Raw genomic sequence first — 21,597 nt, forward strand, 5'->3', positions numbered from 1 at the left:
CACACAAAATGATTTAGCTAAATTGTTTATCAAATGCCTCCAACTAATAGCTAAATCATTACTTATGAGAACAAAACTTTCTAATTCAACATGAGATTGTATTGATTTAAATGTTGTACACATCAAACCAATAAATTATAAATACTCCCCATTGCAATTTATTTTTGGTCAAGAGCCAAATATTTCCCATCTTAAAATTTTTAGATGTGCGGTATATGTTCTAACTGCTCCACCACAACACACAAAGATGGTTCATAATAAAAGATTGGGCATGTATATTTATATGAGTCTCCTTATAATATTTTTGAGCTATTGATTTGAGATTTAATTATGACATGAGTTGTCAGTTTTCCCAACATTGGAGGGGAGAAATAATAACTTATAATGAGTTAGGGGAAGAGTAAATTGAACCAGAAGTTCAATAAGGATAACTCATTACAAGTTAACTATTAGATGTATTTACAAGTTATATAGATTGATCAGTTTCAAAGATGAAAAATTCTTCTAGATGGTCATATAGTGGAGGCGAGTGCTCCAAAAGATATCCGAGACATAACTAATAAGTAAAACTTCAGAAGAGATTTAGGTACCTGAAACTGAATTTTAAAATAATGAAAATAAGAGATCTCGATAAGTTATGTCAATTCGAGAAAATGTGGAACATATAGATATAGAATAAATTGATCAAAATAGAAATACGCAACTCAAGTACAATTAAATTTGTGGAGTTTTTGGACCAGTAGTCCAAATATCTAAAGGTATAAAGCCAATGAGGGTACAAATGAAATAGTTTTGCAAAATCGGAATAGAAATATAAATTTTTTTGCTAAGTACTGGTATTGGTTATGAAAAGATATAATATTCTTTTGTGGTGGATGCAATAACCTTTAAGTATATTATTAAATTGAAAATTCATAAAAGATTTAACTTGCGTCTAATGGTTTTTGTTACAATCTTTTATGAATCACTATATAATAAAGTTTATATTAAAATTTTGAAGGATTTAGGATGCTAGAAGCATATTGAAATTCTCGAAATTGTTCATTTATATGAATTGAAATAATTTGAACATATGTGGTAAATTTGACTTAGTAAATAGTAGTTGAAAGATGATTATAAAATGATCCAAACTATCTATTTGTATTTTTATAGAAGAATCATAATTAAAGTTTGTTATGATTATTGTTGAATCTCCTGAAGAGATCAAAATATATTTCCCCAAATTTCCCTCACTCATGACTTTTAAAAGAATAGTAATATAAATGCTTAGCAAATATATTCAAATAGTTATTTGAAAAACTAGTATTCAAGATTGAATACATAGAATATGATAAAAATATGCGATGTTTTCATGAGGGGAGTAAATACGCGTTGTACTCTTTTTCCCTTAACCGAGGTTTTGTCTCATTGGGTTTTCCTGGTAAGGTTTTTAATGAGGCAGTATATTATGTATATTATAGATTGTGTACTTTTTTCCCTTCATTAGGTTTTTATCCCACAGGGGTTTTTCCTAATAAGGTTTTAACGAGACACATTATCTACTAATAGACATCCAAGGGGGAGTGTTATGAATATCTTATTAAGTGGATGTCCATCATGATCAAGATAAAGTTTTGATGTACTTTAAATTCTAATAGTTATTAGAATTAGATCTCTACTTCTTTTATTATACTTCTTATGCCTACAAATAGAGAGTCTGATGAAGTATTGTAATCACCCCTTTTGATCAATAAATTACATTTTTATTGCTTTCATATTTTCTTTGTTCTTTATTCCTCCATCTCTCTTTATTTTATAACATTGATAACTTATATATGGAAATAAATATTAAGAAAGAACTTTAATTGCATATATGATGAGATTTAGTCTTGAAATATACGATATTTTAAAAATGGTAAATTTGGGTCTTGTATTAAAATTCTAAAAGGCATAAATATATTAGTGATACACAATAAAATTAAAAATTAAAACCAAATAAACATCCCAAAATAAAACAATTAGTTAAATTAAAAAATATAAATAAAAATATAAATAAATGAATAATAATAGTAACATATTTTAAATGAATAATAATAGTAACATATTTTATATAAATTAAAAATTATATTACATCTTGATTAGAATATTTAAATTAGTGTAAAATTTTGAATGTAATGAAAATAATTATTAAACAAATACAAAAATAATGTAATGTAAATTAAAAAAAATAGCATGAATATAAATGATACAATATAAATGAAAATGAATCTACTTTTCTGATTTAATGGTTGGAAGGGAGTTAAGGGTAGAAGTCAGCTAAACTTAAGCAGTAGGTAAACCCTTGAACTTTGGAAAAAAAATCAATTAAGTCTCTTCGTGAAAAACATACTCAATTGAGCCCTCAAACGTTAAAAAATAATCAATTAAGTCTTTTGACCAATGATTTTTGTTGTTGACAGTTAATTTGCTTATATGGCCATTAACGATTACTAAGTTAGCCGCAAAAATAAAAAATTCAAAAATTATAATTATTTTGGTAAAAAGACCTTTTTAGTCTCTTTAAAAATTTTGAGAGCAAATTGGTCCTTTTAGGAAAATTAGACCAATTTATTCCATGTCAATTTCGAAAGCGAGTAACTAAAGACAACTACCATGGCGCTAATGTCTTACATTAAGTGTACATAAATTTGATTGGTATAATAACACTTTTAACCCTCAATGTTAACATATTTTGTCAATTTGGCCTAATTCAACCTCAATTTTTACACATTTACATAAATGTTACAAGTTAGATTTGTTAAATCAATACCAAATTAATAGAATGTGTAAACTTTGAGAGCTAAATTTGCTATTATATCAATTAAAATAATGTACAATTGATGAAAAACATTAACGTCGTGATAATCTGTCCGTAATTGCTTACTTTTGAAATTGATAGAGATTAAATTGCTCTGATGTTTCTAGTCAATCTGATGGTCTCACATAGTAATCTCTTATAATGTCATGTGGTAAAAATAATTTTTTATATTTTTTAAATTTATATTTTCCAGCACAATGAGAGGCTAGTATGTGGCACTAGTGAATTAGCTAGTAATGCCATATCAACACAATTTAATTGATGGAATACATATTTGAATAAAAAAAAAAAAAGAGAAGAGAAGAGAGAATTTGGGGACAGGGCAAATCGGTCCAAAGAAAAGTAAAAGACATTGTAAAAAACAAAATAAAAAGGGATGGCAGTGCAGTGGCAGATATGGTGCAAGGCAGAATCAAGTGCTGTCAGATTCAATATCAACCAGTTTATTCTTATTAATCATTATTCGCAGTTTAAGATTACAGTAATTCATTTTAATATAACGACAAAATTAATTTATTATTCTTCAAAACCATACAAATTCACTCAAAACAAACACCCATTTTAACCTTTTATTTTTCATTCACTTCTTCTCCAAGTTATTCAAAACCTTATTGTTAGTATTTATACTAGATATATATATTTATATATATTAAAAACATACCATTTTATTTTATTTTATAATAATAAAACTAGATGAGAATTTAAATTAAATGTGAATAATCCACTTATATTTATGTACTCCTGTAAGTTTGTAAAATTAATATTTTAATAATTTAATTTTCATATTTCATATTTATCCACCTAAATCATATAAAACAAAATCAATATTTTTTTAATTAAATTATTGATAAATTAAAATTGTTTAACAATGTTTAACATAAAATTTTATATATTAATATAAATAATATAATTATATTACTATATTAAATTTAACTTCTTAATTAAATTAATGTTATGAGTCAATTAAATAATTATTTAATTAATAAATATTATTACAAGCTTTTGACCTAAATATTATAAAAAATATTATTTAAATAAAATATGTTTAAAATTACTTACCAAAACAATATAGGATGAAGATTTGAGATCCCAATGTAAGAATTTTTGTCACCTCAAGATTTCAAGTTAGATATAAAAAATAAAAAAATCTAAATTATTGTTTAAAAGATAATATTTTAGTAAATAATTTTGGATACATGTAATTTTGATAAAATAATAATTATTTTTATAATATTTTAGTAAAAAAAAGAGAGCCTATTATTACAAGAATTTTTATATAAAAATATTAAAATCAAGTTTAACCCTAAAATAAATTTACAAACTTGAACCTACTATGCTATAGTCCCTAAAACCATAAATATACCATTTCAGTGTAATAAGCCAGTCTATATATATGAAAAGGAAAAAAAAGAAAAAGGGAAAGAGAGAACAACGAAGGAGAAAGAGAAACGAAAACACAGCGAAAAACAGTGAGACAAAGGATTCAGAAAAACACAGAGAGAGAGAGAGAGAGACAACTCATTACCTTCAAACATAATGCAGGAGTTGCCATCAACCACCACAACCATACTCCTTTTCGGAGTCTGCCATCACTGAACTTCCCTTTCCACCTCTTTTCCATTGTCCGACGGACCGCCGAAATGCCGTCGCATGCGGCGTTTCAATTGGTTTTCTCCAGGATTTCATCTCCAACATAGTTCTGTTTAACAAAAAATAAAGGGGAAAAACTTTCTTTCTTTTCTTTTTGTATTCAAATCTGGAAGAATATATTGTGGCCGTCCGATTCTATTCTCGACAATGGCGATGAAAGCATGGATGGTGGTAGAAAAAGGAAGGAGGATCGTACGGACGGCGATTTTCATGGTGGCTATGTTAGCGTCGCTTATAGGATCGTCTCTGCCGTTGCTGGTGGCGTTAGGCGACATCATGGTCCCTTTCCTTTTACTCTCAAGCTTCACGTGCGTCACCTGCTACAGTTTCAACCAACACTTTCGTCTTTACGCTTTCAAAAACTCCTTAATCGATATCCCTCTCGTTTCCATCCTCAGATCTATCATCATCACTTGTACGATCGCTCTCTTTCATTGTTGACAAGAATATATATATGAAAGGAATCATTATACATTTTCTCATTTTGTTTATGTTTATGTTTATAATTTGCAGGTGTATATTCGATGTGTGATGGCCCAGCATTATCCCATGGACCTTATGCAGGAACGGTTACTTTATGCGCATTTGTTTCGATTATTCTACTTTCAATTAAGGCGTGTGTTTTTACGGTGAATTCTCGAATAGAGGCAGAGGCATCCTCGTCGGCTTATTCGTTGACAAGCCAAAGGCTTCATTGGAAGAAATCGTGGGGAATGCCTGTTTTATTTCTTTCATCAGTAGTTTTCGCACTTGGTCACACTGTAATTGCTTATAGAACAAGTTGCAGAGCAAGGAGAAAGCTTTTGTTTCATCGAGTTGACCCTGAAGCTGTAAGTTTTCGAGCTTCCTTTTATTTTCTTTTATTTTTTTCAATTTCTATTTTGAGTTTTTCATTGTATAAAGTAGCCATTGGGTTTTTCAGTTAGTGTTCTTGTTTCACAGAGCAATTTCTTTTTCTTTTTTTTTTTCTAAAAACAAAAAAGCTTGATTTTACTTGATATAACATAATTATGTTGCGATTAAAAAAAAAATTCTCATTCGTTTCTATTAATTTTGCTTCCTGAATAAAAAAAAAGAAGCAACTTTTGAAGAATAAAATGCGTTTTTACGCTAGTATGAAATGATAATGTTAGAATTGGTTCTGCATTATAGTTGTCTTATTGTTTTTCTAGCAATTATTTAGGTGCAAAAATTTAACTACAAAGTGAAGTAACTAAATGAATACAGAAACAAAATTCAGGCGTTTTAGGAGTTAATTTCTACCTTTCATGGCTTTTGGTTCCTTAGTAGGAATATTGATATTTTATTTTGGATGTAACATTCATGTTATTGCAGGTTCTTTCTTGCAAGAATGTTTTCTCTGGCTTCCAGAAGGTTCCACGGTCTCCCACTCCCTCTGCAGGGAAAACTCCAAAAAGTGATAGTGAAACAAGGCGAAAGCCTTTTGGGCAACCTCATGATGAACGGGAACTCCCTGCTAGATTACTTGCTGACATCGATAGCTTATTCATTGCACTGCAAGGGCTTACCATTCATTACAAGCTTTCCTTTCCTGGTTCACCCCCTAGGTCTTTGTCATCTACTACCTTTCTTGAACCTAAAGTTACTTGCACACCGCAAGTGGCTACCGGAAAGCTAAAGCTTGATAGGCAAGCACTAAGCTTGTCAATAAAAACGCAATCTCACCATCTTCAGAGGAGCTATAGCAATCAATTTCACAGCTCTTCTCTTTATGCTCCACTGTTGGATGGTTCCCCAAATTCTCCTGTTCGTTCTGAAGATATTCCTGTTTTCAGGCTTGACGACTCAGTTGCACAGGTTGAGACAAGTCATTTGAACTCTGGCACTCTACAACAATATATAGAGGCAAGTGGTGAGCTTGGTATCATTTTAGTGCATGGTTTTGGAGGGGGAGTCTTTTCTTGGAGGCATGTAATGGGAGTGCTTGCTCGCCAGGTTGGTTGTTCAGTTGCCGCTTTTGATCGGCCTGGTTGGGGATTGACTTCTAGGCCTAGCCGGAAGGACTGGGAGGGAAAAGAGTTGCCCAATCCGTACAAGCTTGAAACTCAGGTTAGGTTTAACACTCTTTTGGATGCTATGTGGTAATTTAGGAGTGATATGCTCTTGTGGCAGGAAGGATGCATTACCAGATTAAATGCTTAAAGTGTTATATATATAATTGGGAAGTTTTTTTTTTTTTTGGTTTATAAGCACTTCCTATTGCTGTAGGCCTCTCCTAATTTATTGATCTGCAGTTCGCTGTATCTTTTAATATATTTCTTGTCAGCCTTTTGATTTAATCAGTCAGAAGTACTTAAGTATTATTACCTGGTATTTTTCAGGTTGACTTGCTTCTTTCCTTTTGCTCTGAGATGGGGTTTTCTTCAGTAGTGCTTGTTGGCCATGATGATGGAGGCCTGCTTGCTTTGAAGGCTGCACAAAAAGTCCAAACTTCAATGAATTCGTTCAATGTAAGCTCTCATGATGTTCCTGTATCAATTTGGATGTTTTAGACAACAAAAGCGTATCCTACTTATTCGCTACTGTGGCTAGTTTTTTACCGACACATCTACATTATTGGCACTTTTGCGATTGTATAGCTACTTGAAATAGTGACACAAGAACGTCTCAGGGTTGGCTATGGTAGACTAATGTTTTGTTTCCCACAGTAGACTGTCAGAATAAACAAAAATGATCTATTTATGTTGAGCGTGGAAAAGTAACAAGTATTTTGGTTCAATGGTTTTACTTTTAGCATTTTCCAGGAATCTTACCTTTTTCTCCTTAAACTTTACTGCAAGGGTCATTTTGCAAATTTGGCCGGTTGTCAACTTTAGCTTAATGCCTTTAAGCTCGGTTCTTACTTACACCGTTTGGTTTATTTTGTGCTTTACTCAGATTACAATCAAAGCAGTGGTTTTGCTAAACGTTAGCTTGTCAAGAGAAGTTGTTCCCGCCTTTGCAAGGATACTCTTGCGCACTTCACTTGGGAAGAAGCACTTGGTTCGTCCGCTTCTGCGAACAGAAATCACACAAGTGGTGAATAGACGTGCATGGTATGATGCAACCAAGTTAACAACGGAAGTTTTGAGCCTCTACAAGGTAAATTTCATATAACCTTTCTAGTTCGATGTTTCTGTTTGTTTACTAATTTGATTTGTTGAATTGATCATCTTCCTTCATTCAGGCCCCACTTTGTGTAGAAGGTTGGGATGAAGCACTTCATGAGATAAGCAGGTTGTCATCTGAAACAATCCTTTCACCACAAAATGCAACATCACTGCTAAAAGCTATTGAAGAGATGCCGGTATTAGTCATTGCTGGTGCTGAAGATGCCCATATTTCTCTTAAATCTTGCCAGGCCTTGGCTTCAAAACTTGTAAATTCTGTAAGTAGTCTGCAACAATTTATATCCTCTGCTCTCAAATTGAAAGATCTGGCATACAGAAACTTTACTCTAAACTCATTTGTTCAGTGTTCTTACACGTAACATGTTTACCATTTCTGGGTTTTGTTGCCATATTACGAGCCAGAATTGCTGATACTCTTTGAATTTCTTGTTTATGAACAACGAACTAATGTCCTGTTTCATGATGTTGCTATGCAGAGACTGGTTGCAATATCTGGATGTGGCCATCTACCACACGAGGAGTGCCCCAAGGCATTGCTTGCAGCCATCTCACCTTTCATACACAGATTGCTACATAAACCAGAATAGCAAAGTCAGTAGGACACCTCTTTTTTTAACTTGCATTACCATCGGTCTTATCTCTTTCTTTGGGCTTTCTATCTTTTTTCTGTATTTTTGTTTTTCCCTTTTCTTTTCAAGCAGTCTTTCCCCAAAGGATGAGATAAATCAGACCCTCTTCTTTTGGGTAATTTTGATGTGTTCTGAGACTCACCCTAACCCTAATTCTCTGGGGTGCTTGTAGAGCCTGTATTTTTTTTAAATTTTTTTTTATACTGATGTTTGTTTTAACAGTCCTAGGTATCTGAGTGGCAAAATGGCATATAATTGTACATTTATGGAAATTGATTATGAATGGCATTTGAGCATTGTGTCAAAATTCAGAGAGAGTTTGGATTGCATTATTTATTTTTGAATGTCCTAACTAATTGTACGAACCAATTTAGGTATATGCTGGGATTTGGATTACTCTTATTTATGCTTGATTTTGAGTTTTTACAAAGCTGATTGAAGTTGTCAAAAACCATGGGCTTTAAGTAATAAATGGAATAAACACATACAGAAGGACAAGAGAGAAAAGTTTGAGTAAAGGAAATGATTGTTGTATTTATTTGGATACTTAATCAGTAACAAATTGATTTTCATTTATGAACCACCTCAACAAGACCTGGAAGGCAACTTAGTCCCCTTCTAAGGGAACCCGAAGAAGAATTGTAAATTGAAGCCACCTGAATCAACATAATTGCTTTACTAAAAAGCTAGTATCCCCACATTTTGTGCAGGCAAAAGACAGGTCTCTAAAACATTTTTCGGAGGGCAACGCTGACAAAGGATCAAGTCAATAAATTACTCTTGTAAAGAACTAGATAAAGATCTAGGTAATATTCAACAATACAAAATAGAAGGAAATAAACTGAATTGAATGAGAGAACTAAATTTCTTTCTCCTGTATTCTTTTGAATCTATCTTATCTTTGTACATTGTTAACAATGAGTATATATAGAGCTTTGAATAACTGCTGTTCAACAGATTGCTAGCTGTATTGGCTAACTGACTAACTGCACCCTAAACTAACTCATATGATCTCTCTAACAATTCCTTTGAGGACTTGTTGACAAGTGATTTGTGAATGTGTGGGATAACACCACCGCCTGCTATGGTTCCCTTGATCAAGGTCATCACCCCGGATAGCAAGTTGCAGATGCCTAGGTGTAATATGCTTAACGTTCTGCATTACCTGCCAGTTCTAGCACTTGTGCAGTCAGGTACTCCAGCATTTACACAGCAGCTCTTGCTCTCACTCTTCCATTTACTTTAACCCTTCTCTTCAGCAATCGGTGCACCCGACCCACAGGGAACTATAGCGTGTATACGTAAAACAATAAGAAGCACTGGTTATAATTTTGAACTTGCGATGAGGACTTTCGCTTCTCAACATCGGTCAATTATTTAATATTACCTTATAATCAATTTAATTGCCCAAACAATTTCAATTTCAACTGAAATCTTATTTGATCAAGTCCATTTTGAAATCTTATTTGATCAAGTCCATTTTAACCAACTTATACTCTTTTCTACACATTATTTTTGTAATGACAAGTATGATTAGCTTTGAGAAAAAAACAGAAATAACAAATAGAAAAAAATAATAGTGTTTAGATGGTTTTTAAGTATAAATTTTAAAAAATTTAGTTGCTAAACAGTAGCAACCTTCACTTTTATTTAATTTAATTTATAATTAATTTTGAATTTTATGATCTAAAAATAACTATTTTATATTTAAAATAATGAAGTAAATTAAAATTCTCTCTATAATTAAAAAAACAATATATAAGAGTTATTGATTATTATTTCTTATTTAGATTCTATTTAATTAAGTGTTGAAAATTAATATTTTCAGCAAGGTAATTTTTTAAACGACTCTCACCTTTCCTTTCCCTCTTGACGGTTCGACGTCATTTTTAACTTTTGATAATTCAATAGTAGAAACAACATCAGTTTACATCCAATTAACATTTAAATACAAAGTCAAACACATCTTGTATTTTATTCAATTTAATCCATGTCACACCCCAATTGGCGAGTTGGTCTGATTTGTGAGACTATGTTGGCAAAGATCACCTAAGTTGCAAAGCTTAGACCTATTGATGATGGTAACTTGTGGTGAAGTGCTTCGTAGAACTTCACCAATACAGTAGAGTTCCACTTCGCAATATGACGAGTTCTTGATTGTGGTGCGAACCTTATGAGATAGACTTTCCCACTAATAAGATCGCCATCTGCATTTTTGGTGTCACTACTAAAGTAAGCATGATAGCTCGTGGGACATGTTTAAGTCACCTAACATCCAAGTGGAGGCAATGTGTCAGTAATTAGGACACTTGGAGAGCCTCGTAGGATGTGATTAATTAGTGCAAGCGTGAGAGAACGAGTAATGATTAGAGATAATCCCGATTGAAATTTGGACGTGAGTTATTTATAGATAAGATAACGTGATAGCTAAGATAAGATTTCTGGTTCATCTTTTCTGCTAGACTTTATTATCATCAATGAAACCAGGAGAGTTCTTTGTTAACAAAGGTATTAACTGTTAAAGCTTAGGAGAGTTTCTATACCAATTGTCTGCTGGTAAATTCTTAACCCTTCCTTTAACCTTTATCAAATAGGTAGAAACTAACATAATAGAGGCTTGCTAGGATTTCTTTAAATATTAGATAAAAAGGAAATTTCTATCTAGAAACTATTTGCATGTCTACATAGTCTTGTTATATCATAAAACTTTGGCAATTTTTTTTGTTTAAAGAAGTTTTTTTTTTTAGCTAAAGAAATGGGAGAAGGTTCTAGTATTAAAGGGAATGAACTAGAACAGTAGATAAAGCTTTAAGTAAAGTGTCTTGTTGAGTTCCTTTATACTTTGAGTCTGGTATCTATGTTAATTCGTTTAATCTTTATCACTGTACAACTAGGTAAGTGGCTCTGTCCTTCGTTTCTGATATTCATGTCTAATGAAACATATTCAAAGAGTCAGTACATGCAAGATTATATACGGTTAAATAGACCCAGAAAACCTGATATTTTCATGGCATGAGTACTCCTTCCTTGGTGCACAAGCTTCGTATCCAGACCGGTGTAAGAAGGCAATGGAGGATTGTCATGTATAATGATAAAGAAGATACATGATAAAATATTTTACCTCCGATATGACACTTTGATTCAAACTATGACTGGTGAAAACTTAGTTTTGCGGGGGAACACATATCTATTCAAATAAAGAGGGAAGTTAGGAGGATACAAAGGTGATGTTTGTTTAATAGCTCTAATGAGCGGATATGAAATACAAGAAAAATGAGTTCTTTAGAACCAAGATCATAAGCTAGCACAAGGAAGGGAGTACATAAGAAAAAGGTGCATGTGGTAGTGCACGTTGCATGAAAAGTAAAGTCAGTTAGTCATAAAAGGATAGTCCACATAAGTGGCATATCTACGGAGCAATTGTGCCTGTAACTGTCATATATGAGTTTAGAAACCAATGTTATCCGTCGATAGGCTAAGTTTGATTGTGGTAGAATCCGCCAGTTGATCTATGGATAAGAGGGATGTATCCGCCAAATGTGGGGAACTAGTTCGTTAGTTTGAGCCCTATTCTTTAATGTTTGACAATACTATTGGTGGGATTTATTTCCCCAGGAACTCACTAAGTTCTCACGAACTTACCCAGTTTCTTCTTCCTTTCAGGTTCTTAGGTTGAGTGTGGTGATTGAAGGGATGTAGTTAGATCTGCGGCCATTTGTGAGCCTTCTTGTCTTCGTGGGTAACATGTATTTGCTAGGGGGTGGTAGGACAACTGTTAGATATCACCATTTAAAACCATTAATTTGTACTTGAAACGTTATTTTGAACACTTTAAATGTTGATCGGTAGCCTCATTGGCTTATCTGTATTTTTTTATTTATAATAAACTACCGCAAAAGGCTATTCCTTGTGTTTTTAAATCTTTAAGTGTAGCCGGGTATAATTTTAAATTTTGCTTCCAAATAAATTTAGTCTTAAATTAACAGATTATCGTGTTGAAAAATGGGTACCCGCCAAAATAGACAATTGTTACAAAAGTAAGAATGGTGTGTGTCCAATGGGCTGACCTGTGGCTCTCCATTCTCGGATTCAATGATTGGGTTGGGTGTGGGGTGTTGCAGTCCCTATATTCGGGATATGTGTATTTTTCGATATCTAGCATCGGATCAGAATTTAATTTCACATTCTTTCATTACGGATTATATGCTTTCTATTCATAGCATAATTTCATAACATATTTTATTATTCAATTTAGTCCCTAATATTACAAAATCATCTAACAAGCTTAATCCAATTTCCAATTTAGTCTTTTTTACAATTTAAGCTTACCAACTATCAATTTCAAGCCTAATTCATCAATTTCTTAATAATGAAAACTTGCAAAAAACTTAATAATTGAATAAATTGATATATGGACTAACTAAATCAAGCTCCCATAATCATAAATTTATAAAAATTATAAGAAAAAAACTTGATTACCTTAGTTTATTGCTTGGCCGAATGTTGAATGAAAACTTTTCTTTCTTTCAACAATGGTGGACGGTGTAAATGAGGAAAATAATGATGGTTTTATTTTTTGTACTTTACTTTAATATTTATAATATGATTAAACCTTAATTATGGTTTATTATACTTTAATTAACTAGTAATTAAACCACCATCACCATTCACTATCTCATTATTAAAAATGGTTAAATAACCATTTTAGTCTTTTAGATAATTGTTATATAAGTCTCCAAGCTTTTCTAAATTAAAATTTAATAGTGATTAGAATTTTACAATTTAGTCCCTAAGTTTTAATTAACTATTTTCTCATTTAAATTACTTAATCGAACTTTATTATATTTTCAAATTAACTCCGTAAATATTCCTATTTTATATTTAAGAACTCAGTTTATGAAAATGAGGTTTTAAACTGCATTTTTCGATACTAATAAAAATTAGATTGTTACATTCTACATTAAGTGAGAAGTAGTTACCTACCTACTTCTCTTATTCGGACACTTTTTTGTTCAAAATTTTATATTAAGTGAAAAAATTACAATGATTATCAAATACATTTAAACTAAGTTTGAATCTTAGAGTCAACATTGTTAGAAAGGCATTAATTGAATACCATCCCCAGCTCGAACAAGATTTTACGAATGAGGACACCTGTGGTTTATGCTAAAAAAAAGTCAAACACATTTAAAATATTAAATGCTTAAAATTTTCATTTCAATAATTTATCAAATACACCCTTAATAAAAAATAAATTCAATTATTTTTATTTAATTCTATTTCATTTAAAATCATATTATCTTTTATAAAAGATCTAATTATATTCCGTATTTAATTTGAAACAATATGCCGTAACTTAAATTCAACATTTAATTTGTCAATTTATCAAATATAGTCTTAATTAAAAGTTAATTTTTTAGAAATATTTATAAAAAAGACTTTAAAATTTTATCAAATAATGTCCAAAAATCATAAAATACCTATTTTGTCAAAATAAATTAAAATATCAAAATCTAAAATTAATAAAAAACGATAATTAAAATGAATTGAATTATCTTGAACAGTTAAAAAAAAATCTAAAAATTCAAACGAATCTAATTGAATTGATCCTAAGTATAAACTTAAATGATGAGAGACAGTTGTGAAGGAAAGATTAGCTCATGAAATGCATGGCAAAGCTTCCCATACATGACCTATATGCCATAGGCATCAAGATATAAAATCTCAACTTATGTAGAGTAAAGCCGAGTTAGGTCAACAAAATTAGATTGAAAAAGACGTGTTATAATTTTACATAATCAAAAAGTAGAAACCCTTATTTGCAAAACTGAAAAGATGCCAAAATCTGTCACTACTAGACTATATAATGAAGGTCTCCTTCAAAAGTGTTTTCCATGTTTTTTCCTGCTCTCAAACTACCCTGCTATATATATCCTTCATATGTAGATATATTTTCCATTTTTTCTTCATATTTAGCGATCAAAATTTGCTTACTTTTCCATATCCAAACATTTACATCACATTAGCAAACTTATAGCTAAAATTTCAAACCCTACTTTGCATCCCTTCTTAAGAAAATAAAAAAGCAAAATATTTTAATTTTGTTTTTAAGTACATAATCTCTGACAATTGTGCTATAGTTTAGTTACGTAATATAACATAATTAAATAATTGCTTTCCATTTTAAAGAACTTGATTCAAAGGGATCAAATTAGGATTTTTTTTCTATTTTCTTTTTTTAAATTTCTATTGCTATTGTTGTTAATTTGGAGAAATGGAGAAGAAAAAGGTGGCTTTACCGTTAGTGTGCCATGGGCATTCAAGGCCGGTTGTTGATTTGTTCTACAGCCCCATTACCCCTGATGGGTATTTTCTTATCAGTGCCAGTAAAGGTGTGGGTTTTATTTTTTTGTTGTTGATTAAATTTGGGGTTTCTTTTGAATTTTATTTTAGTGATTTTTTTTTGGTATAAATCAGCTACGTATATGAATTTAGATGCGGGAATGTCGAATTAGGTTTGGGGTTTTCGTTTGATTTAGTCTGTTCTGGATCATATTGATTTTCAGCTTTGAATTTATTTCTTTATACTGTTTTGAACTGCCTTTTTCTTTGGTGAGTCCGTTCACTAATCATTTTAGGCAGATACAATATTGAAATGTCATTGCTTTGCGCTGACATTTAGCTATTATTTATTCGTAAGCAAGTATAAATTACCATTGCTATGTCACTTGAAATGGTATGATCATTTTGAAGCAAGAATTCTAGTTTGTGGTTGATCAGGTTGTTTATGGGATTTGTTTTAATGTTATTGTTAATCATCTCTCCTGTCATAATCCATTTTTATAGGTTGTCTTGGCATAGTGATTCGGTAATTTCTTGCCATGTTGGCATCTTCTAGTTTCTATTTTTTTTCTGAGAAGCCATAGCAAATGACAGTGATTATGTTTGCATTCTGGTGATGTTGATTGATTCCATTTAGCTTCTTGTTTATCAACTCTCTTTCTAATGATGCATTGGGAATTCAGACTCCACTCCAATGTTAAGAAATGGGGAGACTGGAGATTGGATTGGCACATTTGAAGGGCATAAAGGTGCAGTATGGAGCTCCTGTCTGGATACCAATGCATTACGTGCTGCATCTGCCTCGGCTGATTTTTCCGCGTACGTAATTTTTGTTCAGCCATAGAAGTAACTTTTATTGGGGGAAGAAATTTTTATTGTGCAAAGGGATACCAAATTCCACCGTTCCAACCTATTTTCTCACACTTATATATTCTATTAAGCACTCACCAGAAATTAAAGGGACCTCATCCTTGTGGATTACCATACTCTCTGTCCCTTATCAACTAGTTGTTAGGAGTATGGTTAGTGAGGCCCTGATAGAACTTGGTGGCAATTTTTGTACTTAGTAGGCTCAGTTCTTGGGTTGTGCTAATCAATTTTATAACTGGAAGGTATCAACTACTAGATTTTTCAGATATCCCTTCCAAAATGGCAAAATTACCAAAGTGTTTGTCTTTCTTTCATTTGAGGTCCATGCTTGTCTTTCTAAATATAGGAAATTGGGAATTACATGTGTATGAACTATTAAAAGCTGATATTGATTTTCTTCTTCTTCTTCTTGTTCTAACACCTCTCACCCGCACAGACACTCTCATAGTGTCATTTTCAGTGAGGATAGTTGGTTGAAAAGTGGGACTCATCATTTTCCTTCAATATTTCCAGGAAACTATGGGATGCATTGACTGGAGATGAATTGCACTCATTTGAACACAAGCATATTGTTCGAGCATGTGCATTTTCGGAGGTTGAGCTTAATTGTTTTTCCATAAGAATATTTTTCCCTAATCATAAATTTGCATTTAATGCTTAAGCCCATTGCAATGTTATTTCTGATTATGATGTTCTGGGTAGCAAGTATTCTATCAGATTTGTTTCTCATGGGCAATTTTATTTTTGTGATTAAATATCAGCACTATTTCTTTCTATTTAGATATTATTACAAGAAGGTTGTATTTCTTGAGATGCCAGTGGTTATGCTTTCAAGGTAGCATGTGTATTGACCCAATATAAGCAAGCTTCCAAAGCAACTGACTTTGAAAGAACTGCATTAATCCAATGGTTTGAATTCTTATTTTGAAATTTGTCTACGTTTCTTGTACTATTGAATATATTTTGCATACTTTCATAAGCTCATCTTTCTTTTTTCTATATGTTATTATTCATGTGTCTCTTTGGCACTTAAATCATTTGCTAGGTCCGATTGTGTATCCTTTTCGTTTGATAGACTGAAGTTGCCAAAGTCATTTATGTGAGCTTTTGCGGTTGCTTTTTCTTATTCATGAGACCTTTACAAATTTTAAAATTTGTTTGTACATAATACAGGATATTGAGTTTAGATTGCAATTAACTTCCTGAGGCTTGCACTCACATTCCTGCTTCATTAATAAATATACTCTTCAGCTGAGGATAAACTTCTTCTGAGTAAATTGTCATTTTTACAGGATACACATCATCTACTCACGGGTGGAGTTGAGAAAATTCTTCGAATATTTGATTTGAATCGTCTTGATGCAGCACCAAGAGAAGTGGATAATTCTCCTGGTTCAGTTAGAACTGTTGCATGGCTCCACAGTGACCAGACCATTTTAAGTTCTTGTAGTGATACTAGTGGTGTTAGGTATGAACATGTTCTATAGATGTCACCTTTGCATTTTTTTTCCTCTGTGGTTTCTATAATTACGTTAACAAGTAAGGAGCTTGTTTTAGTTTAGATATTTCGTTTGCATCAGTGTCATACATGTCTTGAATTAGTGTAGCATCACTCTAGGGCTTTGAGATAAGGTGTTTGATGGGTAGAGTGTAGAGTATTATTGGCTTGCATTGAGCACTTGAGCTAGCTTAATGAATGTATATTGTTTATTAATTTTAAAAGTCAAGCTTGAACATTTAAGGGCATTTTTGCAGGTTATGCATCCTTGTTTCCAAACATTCCTTGGGTTCAGTTTAATCAGCCTAAGAAAGTGCTGGTGCCAGAATTTGACATTATAAATTGTTTAGTATAGGGCCATATCGAAAGTTTTTGAAAGTAAGAAAAAGAAGTAGGTGATTTTAGTTTAGGTTGTTGGTAAATATTTCACACAAACACGTTATATGTATGTATATTGAAAACCATGTCTTCCGTATTTGATTGTACGGTGTATTCTCAAACCTTTGATGCATAAAATAAATTACAGATTTATAGGAAAATGTCCATTTAGCATTGATTTTCTCGCAATAATATTATTGTCTAAATGATTTCCTGAACCTTGTACGTGTATAGGTTGTGGGATCTGAGAAGCGGCAAAATTGTTCAAACACTTGAAACAAAATCACCCGTCACTAGTGCTGAAGTGAGTCAGGATGGTCGCTATATAACCACCGCTGACGGATCTACTGTTAAGTTCTGGGATTCAAATCAGTAAGTTTTAAGCTGGTTTGTGCAAAACTTTATTCTTTTGGCACCATGGCTGCTGACATTTGTATTTGCTCTTATTAGTTTTGAGTTGGTGAAAAGCTACGACATGCCATGCAATGTAGAATCAGCTTCATTGGAGCCAAAGCATGGCAATAAGTTCATTGCTGGTGGAGAAGATATGTGGGTGCACGTGTTTGATTTTCATACTGGAAAAGAGCTTGGTAGGTGCCCCCTATGATTGGGTTTCCAAAAAATAAAATAAAATAAAGGCTATATGTTTGGGACTTACATATTAGCTATGCCAAATGTGGATATCTTTGAATGCTACACAAAGGAGGATTGCAACATGTTTCCCAGTATACCTTGCAACATACTCAGATAAATATGCTGCAAGTCATAAAAAAATATCTAAAAACCGTAAAGGATGGTTCCCATCGAAGCAGATGAGTGTAGTTTGTGAAACTGGTTGTGTGATGTTCTTTTCTACTGGTTATCAATGTAGGTTGCAACAAGGGTCACCATGGTCCTATCCACTGTGTACGTTTTGCACCTGGAGGGGAATCCTATGCTTCAGGATCTGAAGATGGCACCATTAGAATATGGTTGACAAGTCCAGTGAGTCGTGAAGAGAGTGATGCAGTACCTGGAAATGCACCAAATCCAAAAGTGAAGGCTGTGGCTGATGAGGTTACCCGTAAGATCAAGAGTAGCCTTCATATTGGCACCGCATAGACGCATGACATAGTATTAAAGTTGTAGATGACATCAAGTGTTCGTTTTCAACTTTGCTTGCCAGGTTGTAGGATTATGGGTATGAGTATTTCTTGCTTTGTTTTTGGGTACTGAAACATATATAGAATTTTTGTTTTTTTTTTTTTTGTTTACTCTCAATGGAAATAAAATGAACTCTCCTTTCAAATTGCCTTGTATGTTTGTTTCGAGTTTGATTTTCGATCTTTAAAAACTTGTGAACCTTTTGGTTTTCTTGAAGGTGGCAGATCAATGGATGCTGTTGAACCTGATACTTGTATGGAAACCATAGGCTAAAGTCCCTTTTCTTTTCTTTTTAGGGAATATGAAATCGTATAGGAAAACAATATTTTGAACAGTTGGAAGCCATCGGATTTCTGCAAAAATACAAACTAAATAATCTATTGAATGTAAAATAATTGATAAAGAAGGAAGGGCACATGAAAGCTTAAGACTTTTTTAATAATATGATAATGATCTATTTTCACATGTTACAGCTATGTGTTTTTCCGTTTGACTTCCTGTTTGCTACTCTCATCTATTACGACTTTTCATTTCTCTGCAAAACAATCAACCAGGTTTCTCCTCTCTTGTCTAATCCACACCAATGTCACCTTTTCCGACTGATATGATTCCTAACATACTTTGTCGGCTTCCAGTGAAAACACTACTCCGCTTCAAATGTGTGTCCAAACCATGGGGTTCTCTCATAGATGCCTCACATTTTGTCAAAAGTCATCTCCATCAGTCCTTGAAAACCAACAACAATGTCAAGCTTTTCCTCGACAACGGTGCAGAAATCGACGATAATGCCTATGCGGTGGATTTCGACTCTCTCAACAACTTGGTGCAATTTCCTCGTCCATTTACAGCTGAAATCACCAAGTACCGTTCTAGAATAATCGGTTCTTACAATGGATTACTTGCTGTGTACCATCGTGAAGGAGGCATCGCTCTATGGAATCCATCAACAAGAAAATGTCATTATTTGCCAGCCTTGGATGAAGATATAAGTATGGATCATGACACCATCCCCGGATACAACTACGACAACAGCACCATACTCGGATTTGGGTATGACAAGATCACCGAAGACTATAAGGTGGTGAAAATGCTGAGATCCAAGACCCAAAACTGCTTCAAAGTTACGATTTACGGCCAGAAATCCAACACTTGGAGGAGGATTAAGGATTGCCCTTACGACATACCTATTAACTACAACGACGGGGCATACGTAAACAATGCCATTCATTGGGTAGGGGATGAAATATTGTCAGGAAGAAACGTGATATTTGGTCTTCATCTTAACACCGAGGAGTACTTCGAAGTCCCTGAAGGAAAGAGGAGCTCCGAAGACAAGAAATGCGGCGCTTATTATTGCGAGGGCTTCAGCTACATGAATGTGGGAGTGTTGGGAGGTTGTTTATGTGTTTCCCGAGATTTCTCGAGTTGTCCAATCGAAGACCACGTAAATATATGGGTGATGAAGGAGTATGGAGTGAAGGAGTCTTGGACTGAGTTGCTTTATCTGTCGAGAAATCAATGGGTGACCAATATATTTCACACCAGAGCTGTAGGGTATGCCAGGGATGGCAATAAAGTATTGCTGGATGACGGTGGAGGACAACAGCCTGCTTGGTTCAATCTAGAGGATGAAAGTAGCCACCTTCTTTGTATTCCAGGCGCACCCCAACTTGTTTCTACAATCATCTATGTTGAAAGCCTTGTTTCTGTTTCTTGAACCCATTAATGCATCTAACTTCATCATGTCAATTTTATTTCGGTTTCTTTATGCAATTACTTTTATTTCCATGAAAGTGCCCCAGGATCTTATCAAATTAATCCCTCAATTGCTAAATTTATCAATTTAACCCCTATACTATTTAAAAAAATCAAATAAATTCAATTTTTTTATTGAAATTCATTTTAGTAATTTAGTGTTACTTTTGTTGGATTATTTGTTTTAAGAATTATTGAATATGTTATTATTGTTATTGCATTTGGTTAAATATGTTCTACATATAAACCTATGAGTCGTATTAAATATTTTTGGATTTTTGTCATTAGGAATTGTTAAATTTATTAGAATTATTTGTAATATTCAAAATTTAATATTTAATAGCTTCAAGATGAATGAATATTTTGATTAATGATGGAGTTAGATTTCAATTGGATATGACCTTTAACATGAAATTTAAGAGTGATGCATTTTTAAGTAAAATGGAAAGGAGGATCCTAACAGAAACCCAAGCTGAAAGTATTAAATGGATATCCAATATAAAATATAGATTTTCAAGTCCAGCAGTGGGCACAATCATATGAAGATGGCCAATGCTACGGGTGTATGACAACCAACCTTGTGGAGATATAAACGGGGTTATGAAGTTCACATGTTATTTGCCCATTACGACAATGGTTGAAAAGAGCTACTATTGGTGTATGATTAGGGCTACATCTTCTAACGTGATTGTTGCTTCATCGTAGGGAAAACTGAAATTAAAAGTTTCTTCACTCCACCTTTCTACTAAGACTACAAGCAATGACGACCGAATTGGCATATTAGGTAATTCACCAATCTTCAAAAATCTCGATACATCTAAATATTCTTTAAGCTGATCTTATTCTTCATTTGGATAATGTATATTTTATCAAATCCAAAAATTTCTCTCCTCAACCTAATTAAATGACAACAAAAAAAAAAATAAAAAATTACTACTAAAATTAAATATTAACAATGAATACATAATTGAATCGAATTTATGGTAAATAAAAAGAATTGGAGAAAAAAAAATCAAGGGAGGGGTATTTATAGGCACCGTAAAAAAGTTAACACCTATGGGGCCGACATACAATTCAATACATTCATGAAGGTAAAGTGATGAAAATTTAAAACAAATTAAATTTGACATTTGCGGGTGTCCAACTCTATTCAAAGCATTTATTAGAATACGATAAATAGTAAAAATTCAAAACAAACTAAAATGGACATCTACTAGTGTAGAGCTCCATTGAACACATTTATCAGCATTAAATTTTTTAAATGGTTAAAATAATAATTAAAAAATAACTTGATATTGATAGATGTTAATGTCAATTTGTTTTTATTTGGGTTTAACTCATCAAATGCAAATATATTACATATAA

At 32.6% G+C, this 21,597-nt stretch overlaps 3 protein-coding genes across 4 annotated transcripts; all 3 read left to right on the forward strand.

Annotated features, from left to right (window-relative positions):
• The first annotated feature begins 4,211 nt into the window (after positions 1–4,211).
• Positions 4,212–8,553, forward strand: LOC108487353 (uncharacterized). The gene is made up of 7 exons (XM_017791670.2): positions 4,212–4,901; positions 5,000–5,316; positions 5,822–6,556; positions 6,829–6,957; positions 7,385–7,588; positions 7,674–7,874; positions 8,094–8,553. Exons 1-7 carry the CDS (start codon positions 4,634–4,636, stop codon positions 8,202–8,204), a joined length of 1,965 nt encoding a protein of 654 aa, XP_017647159.1. The 5' UTR covers positions 4,212–4,633; the 3' UTR covers positions 8,205–8,553.
• A 5,587-nt stretch (positions 8,554–14,140) lies between these two features.
• LOC108487116 (uncharacterized) lies at positions 14,141–18,582 on the forward strand. 2 transcript variants are annotated; one of them, XM_017791358.2, is made up of 7 exons: positions 14,141–14,638; positions 15,272–15,407; positions 15,972–16,053; positions 16,751–16,926; positions 17,569–17,706; positions 17,785–17,924; positions 18,206–18,582. In XM_017791358.2, the coding sequence occupies exons 1-7, from the start codon at positions 14,521–14,523 to the stop codon at positions 18,433–18,435; spliced, it is 1,020 nt and encodes a 339-aa protein (XP_017646847.1). In that variant the 5' UTR covers positions 14,141–14,520; the 3' UTR covers positions 18,436–18,582. The 2 variants fall into 2 exon arrangements, with proteins under 2 accessions (XP_017646847.1, XP_052875578.1); XM_053019618.1 differs by lacking the exon at positions 14,141–14,638 and adding an exon at positions 14,838–14,858.
• A 168-nt stretch (positions 18,583–18,750) lies between these two features.
• Positions 18,751–20,220, forward strand: LOC108487115 (F-box protein CPR1-like). The gene has a single exon (XM_017791357.2). The coding sequence runs from the start codon at positions 19,061–19,063 to the stop codon at positions 20,192–20,194; it is 1,134 nt and encodes a 377-aa protein (XP_017646846.1). The 5' UTR covers positions 18,751–19,060; the 3' UTR covers positions 20,195–20,220.
• The last annotated feature ends 1,377 nt before the right edge of the window (positions 20,221–21,597 follow it).

Source organism: Gossypium arboreum, chromosome 10 (genome assembly GCF_025698485.1).
Source record: "Gossypium arboreum isolate Shixiya-1 chromosome 10, ASM2569848v2, whole genome shotgun sequence".
Classification (NCBI taxonomy): Eukaryota; Viridiplantae; Streptophyta; class Magnoliopsida; order Malvales; family Malvaceae; genus Gossypium; species Gossypium arboreum.